Source organism: Erpetoichthys calabaricus, chromosome 3, assembly GCF_900747795.2.
Source record: "Erpetoichthys calabaricus chromosome 3, fErpCal1.3, whole genome shotgun sequence".
Lineage (NCBI taxonomy): Eukaryota > Metazoa > Chordata > Cladistia > Polypteriformes > Polypteridae > Erpetoichthys > Erpetoichthys calabaricus.
The window spans coordinates 51,671,480-51,681,412 of NC_041396.2; the positions used below are offsets into that span (position 1 = coordinate 51,671,480).

The 9,933-nt window shown below is 37.9% G+C and overlaps 1 protein-coding gene across 2 annotated transcripts in view; it reads left to right on the forward strand.

Moving 5' to 3' along the window:
- The window catches only part of cd2ap (CD2-associated protein), a 277,447-nt gene extending 268,523 nt beyond the window's left edge, over window positions 1–8,924 (forward strand). For both annotated transcript variants that reach the window (XM_028796811.2, XM_028796810.2), the window contains one exon: window positions 7,124–8,924. In XM_028796811.2, the coding sequence (XP_028652644.1) occupies window positions 7,124–7,165 (42 nt within the window). In that variant the 3' untranslated portion in view covers window positions 7,166–8,924. The remainder of the gene's footprint in view (window positions 1–7,123) is intronic.
- Window positions 8,925–9,933: the final 1,009 nt, after the last annotated feature.

The window sequence follows — 9,933 nt, forward strand, 5'->3', positions numbered from 1 at the left end:
AATAAAAATACATTTTCCAGTGGAGGTTAAAAGCAATTTATAATTCCATTAAAAACAAGGTTAAAAGTCACCTGTAAAAACTTGTGAGTCCTGGTGTATCCTTTTTAAAACTGACGTTTCCTCCCCTAACCCTGATGGCATCCTACAGCCAGAGGAGATGTACAACTGACACTTTCACTGGTGAAGGCTGTGCTGAGCCTTGTTCCTCTGCCTTTCAGGGATCCCTGACCCTCAATCCCCTCTTATGCGGGAGCCACGTGTTCCTCACCTGGGACTCTTCCTGGCTGCATTCTTCTATTCTCTTGCACTGGCTGTTTTTTTCCCAATCCTGCCTTCTCTCTCCCGTCTCTTTAAATGTTGTGTCTCGTTCGTTTTGTTCTGCTTCTCTGCCGTACAGGCATCTTTTATATGGCCTGATTGGGCGCAGGTGTGAACGAGGCACTTGACTGATTTGCACACATTTGTACGTGAATGCGTGATCAGCCAAGCACCCCAGTCATCATCAGAGCAAAGCATGCTCGCGCACACCTGCATGCTCCAGCTCATGATTATTTATTTAAAAACTGCATCTCGCCACACTGCCAATCTAATGAAAGGACCCTTCCGCCTGATGATTGCAGTGCTCCATTATCTGAGCTCATTCGCACTGTGTGACAGAGACACTAGCAGTACATCATCACTTTGCCCACATTAACCTAGAATCCCTGAAGCCTACAAAAAAAAGTCGTAATTTCGGGCCACCGTAAATTTCTTTGCACCTCTCCATTAGCGTCTTTTGTTTTGCAAATGTCTAGCAGCAAGCAGCCTTTTGTGAAAGTGTTTATTTGATATTTGGACTTCAGTCTTGACACATTATCACTTCATGTCAAAATTTTTTTAACGAGATAGCAGGCTGCCTGCTGCTTGTGCTGATAGACACATTTGTAAAACAAAAGACACTAATGGAGAGGTGGTAAGGAATTTAAGGTGGCCCGGAATTACGACTTTTTTCGTAACCTTCAGGGATTCTAGTGTTAAAACATCAGTCCTAAGGAACCTGATTAAAGCTAAATGCATACAATGCATCCGGAAAGTATTCACAGCGCATCACTTTTTCCACATTTTGTTATGTTACAGCCTTATTCCAAAATGGATTAAATTCATTTTTTTCCTCAGAATTCTACACACAACACCCCATAATGACAACGTGAAAAAACTTTACTTGAGGTTTTTGAAAATTTATTAAAAATACAAAAAATTGAGAAAGCACATGTACACAAGTATTCACAGCCTTTGCCATGAAGGTCAAAACTGAGCTCAGGTGCATCCTTTTTCCCCTGATCATCCTTGAGATGTTTCTGCAGCTTAATTGGAGTCCACCTGTGGTAAATTCAGTTGATTGGACATGATTTGGAAAGGCACACACCTGTCTATATAAGGTCCCACAGTTGACAGTTCATGTCAGAGCACAAACCAAGCATGAAGTCAAAGGAATTGTCTGTAGACCTCCGAGACAGGATTGTCTTGAGGCACAAATCTGGGGAAGGTTACAGAAAAATTTCTGCTGCTTTGAAGGTCCCAATGAGCACATCATCCGTAAGTGGAAGAAGTTCGAAACCACCAGGACTCTTCCTAGAGAGCTGGCCGGCCATCTGAACTGAGCGATCGGTGGAGAAGGGCCTTAGTCAAGGAGTTGACCAAGAACCCGATGGTCACTCTGTCAGAGCTCCAGAGGTCCTCTGTGGAGAGAGGAGAACCTTCCAGAAGGACAGCCATCTCTGCAGCAATCCACCAATCAGGCCTGTATGGTAGAGTGGCCAGATGGAAGCCACTCCTTAGTAAAAGGCACATGGCAGCCCGCCTGGAATTTGCCAAAAGGCACCTGAAGGACTCTCAGACCATGAGAAAGAAAATTCTCTGGTCTGATGAGACAAAGATTGAACTCTTTGGTGTGAATGCCAGGCGTCATGTTTGGAGGAAACCAGGCACTGCTCATCACCAAGCCAATACCATCCCTACAGTGAAGCATGGTGGTGGCAGCATCATGCTGTGGGGATGTTTTTCAGCAGCAGGAACTGGGAGACTAGTCAGGATGAAGGGAAAGATGACTGCAGCAATGTACAGAGACATCCTGGATGAAAACCTGCTCCAGAGCGCTCTTGACCTCAGACTGGGGCGACGCTTCATCTTTCAGCAGGACAACGACCCTAAGAACACAGCCAAGATATCAAAGGAGTGGCTTCAGGACAACTCTGTGAATGTCCTTGAGTGGCCCAGCCAGAGCCCAGACTTGAATCCTATTGAACATCTTTGGAGAGATCTTAAAATGGCTGTGCACTGACGCTTCCCATCCAACCTGATGGAGCTTGAGAGGTGCTGCAAAGAGGAATGGGCAAAACTGGCCAAGGATAGGTGTGTCAAGCTTGTGGCATCATATTCAAAAAGACTTGAGGCTGTAATTGCTGCCAAAGGTGCATCGACAAAGTATTGAGCAAAGGCTGTGAATACTTATGTACATGTGATTTCTCAGTTTTTTTATTTTTAATAAATTTGCAAAAACCTCAAGTAAACTTTTTTCACGTTGTCATTATGAGGTGTTGTGTGTAGAATTCTGAGGAAAAAAATTAATCCATTTTGGAATAAGGCTGTAACATAACGAAATGTGGAAAAAGTAATGCTCTGTGAATACTTTCCGGATGCACTGTACTGTATGTGTAACATCAACTCAATTGATAACATTCATTTCATGCTGAACATCTGCTTAATCTGTCAAGTGTGATTATATTTCCTGCCCTCAAAAAATATTTTTGTGAAATAAGACTTACTTTTCCCTTCCATGTGGCATGAATATACATCCATCTCTAGCTACTGCACTCTGATTCACATACTAAGAAATTCAGGAATCATTCTTTATCAATTTGTGCTGATTTGATTAATAGGTATTATGACATGGACATGGTGTCATTTTTATTTCTGGGAAACAATCTTGTACCATCAACCTATTATAGCCTGCACACTAGATAATAAGGTTGCACCAGCTAATATTGTGCATGGACCTCATACATTCAGATGAGCACCAAGTACCATTTTGTCCGACTGTTCTGTCATATTCTGTGATCAGGACATATCACTTAACAATTTGATGTTGCATACACAGGTACACTCCACAGAAATGGATTTTGGCAAGTTTATAAAAGTAGGCTGTACATTCAAACCCAGGTTGTTGAGTCTGCGAAGCAGTAATGCTAAGAATTGCACTATTATGTAGTAAAAGGAAATTATATCAGTTAGCTAACTACTTGCAGTTACTTACTACAGTAGCTTACTGCCAGCTTCTTATTCACACAAGTTATAAAAGGAATTCATGTTTCACATTTTGATTGCTTGTGAATTTTGACCAGTCCAATGTGGGTACACTAATTTAACTAATTAAACTTGGCACACTTACTTATGTACACCTTTAACATGCACTCTAAAGAGTTAAAACTAATTGGGCGACTTTGTTACCGTTTTCTGACATGAGATATGCCCTTGTTAAATCCACTGGGTCATCTGTTGCACTGTGCAAAACAAACTAATATTTAATGGGTATAGCAGAGAGCTAAATCATATTGTGACCATTTTTCTTATCACATTTTTGACAAGATTCCTAAGTGAAATCATAAGGATTCCGAAGTTAAATTGCAGGTGATAATTAGCCAAAACGGTACACCAGGGAAATTCATTGGTCAGCTTTCCATGTTATCATATTAACAGTGATGTGGAATAAGAAAAGACAAGCTTCTAATTTTGGGGCACACTTTGGGACTGGCTTGTTTCATTGTCTGAAGTCATGTCTCCAAGTTGTAACATCTTTTATTTCCCATGTATCTGTACAGGTGTTTTGCACATTTTTTTTTTCAATGAAGAAGAAAGGAAGGTCTTGAAAATAGTAATAAATCTTTCATTATTATTATTTAACAGGGCGTCAATTCTGACAGAAGAAGGCTTGTTTTGAAATAGTAGCTAGGCTCTTAGCTAATTATGCATGTAATATAGCCATGCAGTGCTGCCAGCTTTCAGGGATCATTTTTACATATCCAGTGGCAGTACTCATTATGGTCCACTAATCTCCCCCTGAAATGAAAATAAGTGGATAAGTGGGGTTTTTTTTGTTTTTTTCTTTGTGCAGGACGTAAATCAGAGTTGGAGTGCTTTTTGTATCACAAGATCACTCGTGTGTGAGGCAGATCAGCAACTATCTTAGACCAGGCACACATGAAAGTTCTGCTAATGGCTGCTGCATCTCTGTGATGTCACACTGGCCTCACAAAGCATCATGGAGAAGCAGGAAAAAAATGTTTACCTAAGCTGTCAACTTATATTCAGTGAACAAGGTCACCAACAAACACTTCGACAAATTTCACCAATTAACACTAATCACCAGGGGCCTCATGTATAAACGGTGTGTACACACAAAAATGTTGCGTATGCCCGTTTCCACACTCCCATCGTAATGTATAAAAACTTAACTTGCCGTAAAGCCACACACATTTTCACACTAGCTCAATCCCTGGCGTACGCAAGTTCTCAGCTCAGTTTTGCAAACTGGCGGCACCCAGCGTCAAAGCAGTGCTTTTGTTCCAGTGTGGTTTCCCTTTCTTTTTTAGACCCACATCCCTGACGCAGCTATTATCATATACACTGAAATTAACCGCATATTGTTTATTAGTTTAAGGTATCTGATTGTAATTAATCTGTAACAATATAATGGTCCAAGGAATGGCCAAAATATTCCAAATACCATAGCTGCTTTAGCGTTGTTACTCTCACTGCACCACTTGGAGTATTTATATCACTGTATCTGAGTGTGGAATCACAGCTCTACAGCAGCTGATCGGAAAGAGAATTATCGGTATACAGCATCTAGCACATGCTGCCTCAGCCATGCACACAGTCTATTTGAATGCTCTCATACGACAAACACTTCAGAGCCTTTCCTGTACGGACCTCGCGGTTCAGAAACCGTTTCATCCCAAGAACTATAAACGCACTCAAATCAGTTCAAGTGCTCCTTGTAGAACTGTTTGTACTTATAAGTACAACTACCTCACTGTAAACTTGCATTACAGTTATAATATTGCACAACCTGAGCCAATTTATAAAGCACGTATTTACATATGATGACTATTTCATTTTTAAGATGAAATGCAGCAAAATATGTTTATTACATTATTTAGATAAAATGTTAACATCATTTAAATAATCTATATTGTTAATAATTAAACATGTGAGGACACGGTGTCGCAGTGCTAGCAACAAGCTGGCGCCCCATTCAGGGATTGTTCCTGCCTCGCGCTGTGTTCTTGCTGGGGCTAGTGAGACACTGGAAGGATAGATGGATGAAATAATTAAACATATACTACAAAGATATTTCAGTGTTCCTTAAAAGTTTTGAAGAATTGGCGTTCCAAGCTTACAGATGGCTTAACATCTATTACAGAGCTGATTGCTTGGCGATTGGGTACTTGGAGAAAGAAAAGGATGGACAGGAATTGGGGGTTAGTACGTTTGAATGAGACAGTACTGCTGCAGTAAATTATTTCATCAAAGGTCGCACATGGTGCAGCAAGCATTTTGCATGAGGCAGGAACAATCTCTGCATGGGGCACCAGCTCGTCACTATCACCGTGCCACTGTGTTCCCATGTTTAATAACATGCTTTAACTCCTAATATCATGAAAATAATATCAAGTATACATCTCAATATTTAAATTATTTACAGAACTGTAATATCATGAATGTAATGGATTTTGTGTCCTGTCAGAGGATGAGAAAGCCCGTTTAAGAAGCATGTAATGATTCACACAAATAGAGCACATAGAGGAACACATACAATACAAAGCATTTAATGTGCTACTTTAGTTACAATGGTATTTGAGAAACTAGTGAATTAAACGATTTTAAGATGAAGTTTATGATGTTCTACTTTTATGACAAAATAAACTACGAGATTAAAGTTGACATTTCGAGCTTGTCTTCCCCCACCGTGTCCCTATTTTTTTTTTCTTTTCTCTGTACCCTAATAACCTATATGACACTCAGACAGTGGGCTATAACTCGCCTTTTCACAGCGACTTTAATATCGGACAACTTTTTTATTTCGGCCATTGTATGACTTATGAACTTGAGCTTTTGAGTTTGTCCGACACTCTGTCACTCGATCAACTTCCTTTGGTTGTTTATACCACTGAACCAACAAATAGAATATTTTTCCTTGCCTCCACTTGATATTCGCTGAAATTCTTCTATTTTTCCCCCATGTTTTTGCCATTGTCTTTTCACAGAATGCTGAGCTTAAAGGCTATTTATATTGATTTACATATTCAAAGAGGTATAATTCTGGGAGGAGTTGGGGAGTGGCAGCAGGCACATGCATTACTTTTCACGCTGACCAGAATTTATGGAGTGAAAGTTGGCGTATGCACAGATTTATGCAGCTGGATTTTTTTTGTGTGTGTGTGTGTGTGTGTGTGTGTACGCACATTTCCGCTTTTGTCCGTACGCCATGTTGCAGTGTGAATTCTAAGCACAGCGTTATGCATGAGGCCCCAGTTCTTTTTGTTTTCACATATCAAACTACTGCCACAGTCCCTTCAACTCACAAGCTTGTCTGTGACATTTGCTTCTCTCTCTCTCTCTCTCTCTCATATGCAAGTTTGCTTGTCAGTCATCTTTGACTGTTTCATTGGTTGTGTCATGGAGCATATTAATTATACCTCTTTGTGAGATCTCAGCACCATATTTATTAGCTATGTGCAAGATTATATACTACTTCCATAAACGATTGCTACATGGAGGATGGTACTTATATCACACACCACAGAAATTGTGCACCAACAAACTTGACTAGGTCTACTACACATGTGGTGACCTAGCATTTAAGAATCACTATTCTAGTGTATTGTACATCCTTGAGCTACATGGTGTATTTCTTTTGGAATTCATCAGTAATAGAAGTTTAATATTTTGCATACATTTAATTGTTTTACTAATCATAAAGCATATTTATTTGTCAAATGAGAATGAAGAATTTTATCTCAAAGCAGTTCAAAGTACTGAATCACATTCCTCAGATTGCTTGGATTTTTCTTTTTTTTTATAGATGGAGATAGAACAATTGAAGAAGGCTGTCTTATCCACATGAGGTATCATTCATTCGTTTGTGAGAAAGGATGAGTTGCGACAGTCACTCCAATGCAAGTGCAAGGGACAACTGGGAAACTTTGAAAGCCTAAAGCTTTTTTCCTTTATCAGTAGTGACTGATTTTTTTCACATTTGTAAGAAATTTGCCATGTATTGCACAAAATTGAGACTTTCAATTATAAAAGTTTGTAATAGAATACAGATGTAAATGTTTCTTTTTTTTGCCAATATCAACTGAGGCCTTAAACTACTATGCTGGACTTGCAGACCATTTATTCAATAAAGAATAAATTATGTTTGCTTTCAATACTACTGAGTATGTATAAAGGGAAAGGGGACTGTTAGATTTTATACAGATAAATATATATATATTATTGGTTAATAGTCAGTTTTAAAAATGAGTATGTACTATAATTTGCAAAATATTTGTTAACTTCTATAAATATTAAGTTAGTTTTTTCTGCAGTCAATACAATAAATTGATTCCTCTATCAGAAGAGAATTTAATTATGTCTATTTTGTTTATAAACATTCCTATCCAGGGTAACACTATTGTGCCTGTATAAATCCTGTAATGCAAGTATTAATGTAAATCGGGCAAATGTCAGGGGTAAAGTTACATATATGCAGAAATATTTCATATGTTTATCATTAAATTGTTAAATATGTATCATTTTCTATAAATAAAGGTAATTTGGTTGATAGAATCAAACAGACTGAATAAATATGTATAGTTATACATTTCATTGTATGTACAACAGGGACAAAATTGGAAAAGTTATGTAAAATCTCAAACTACTGTAAATGATTAGCTGTAATAAGGGAATTGTGGGAAAAGCACTTTTAATTTTTAGATAAGCTGAGTCAGCGTTTAGTCAGAGGTCCCAATTTGTGACTCAAGGGAAATAAATGTGCCTGTGAGGAATCATCTTTTGAAATATTCAAGAAAATCTATTAATCAGTGTTTTAAAGTGTATGAAAAACATTGTTTGAATAGCAACATAAAATGTTACAATAATCTGTTTGATTATACCTCAAAAATATATATATTTTTTTGGTTATGATCAACAGATAAAATTTCATACTGTCTGTGCTATGAGTAGTATATAACATTGGGATTTCTTGAGATTAAAGACCATTAGAGACCAGTCGATGAAGTTCATTATCATGTATTTGAGCCTTTGTGAGCCTTTATCTTCAGGAGGATAATTTCTTTAAAGCTGTGTACTTTGCAGCTTTACAGAATGTACATTATGTTTTTAGGAATTAACAAATCTAAATTTTAAGGGAAGAATTGTTCACTGTGGTAATAATCATGTTTCCTTTAGTGGATGTGGTATGTTCTTTTTAAGAATTATCTTCAAGTACAACACTGTAAAAGTGGTTAAGTTCACATTTTAAAAAGCATCTGGGTCTTGACAATCATTAGAAGAGGTGATTAACCTTAATGTCTTTAGATACAGATTGCATAATTCCCATAGCAATACAGTTTCAGAAATAGTTCTTTTTATTAGTTGCTGCTATGGTTTGTTCAAGCCATATTTACTGTATTACCCAATTTGCAAAAAAAATGTGTTTCTTGTTTTAAATCATGGGTGGTGTTTAAAAGGGATTTGGGGCTTTAAACATTCCATATATATTTTTTATCATCTGTCTAATTGACAATTCACAGTTAAAGTAACTCTCAATGATTATGTTTACAGGTGCTGTTAAATTGCATGAAAAAATAATTCTAATAAATATCTGATTTATGTAAGCATTTTTATGTTTGAATTGTATTATTACTAAAATATATGGGTTTATTTCAAAGAGGGGTTTAAATTTGTCTTAATAGGAAATTACAGTTGCGTAGTTACACTGGTTTCAAAAGATAGTTGAGAGAACGTATGGAAGTTTTCCAAATTTCTGTAATGCAATTTAAGGATTTTTTTACAGTGATTCCTATAGCTCTCAATGAGACTTCTGCACCTGTCAACAGGTAGATTGGCCCACTCTTCCTTAGCAAACTGCTCCAGCTATGTCAGGTTTGAATGGAACCTTCTCCAGACAGCATGTTTTAGTTTATTCGATAGGATTCAAATCAGGGCCCATAGAAGGCCATTTCAGAATAGTCTTAATGTTTTGTTCTAGCCATTCTTGGGTGATTTTAGCTGAGTGTTTTGGGTCATTATCCTGTTGGAGAATCCATGACCTGCAATTGAGACGGACCTTTCTGACACTGAATAGCATGTTTCACTCCAGAATGTCTTAATAGTCGTTGAAATTTCATTGTTCCCTGCACAGACTTAAGGCATCCTGTTCCAGACGCAGCAAAGTAGCCCTAAAACATAACCAAGCCTCCTCCGTGTTTTAAAATAGGTATGGTGTTCTTTCATTTTATCAACAGTGGACATATACCTGACAAAACACTCCAGTTTTGTCTCATCTGTGCAATGGACGTTCTCCCAGAAATATAGTGGCTTGTCATCATGCATTTTAGCAGATTCCAGGCTGGGTTTTTTTTATGGTTTTCTTTCAACAGTGGAATTTTCCTGGGTGTTCTTCCATTCTACCTGCTGTCACTCAAAAAGTGACAAATGGTGCAATAAGTCACTGATGGACCTTGACCTTGAAGTTCAGCTAGCATCTCTTTGTAAGTTTTCCTTGCCTCTTTTGTCTGCCATTTTCACTATCCTTCTGCCCATTCTTGGGTTGATTTTCTTCTTGCAGCCATGTCCAGGGAAGTTGGCTACAGTCCTATGGACCTTAAACTTCTTAATAATATTTGC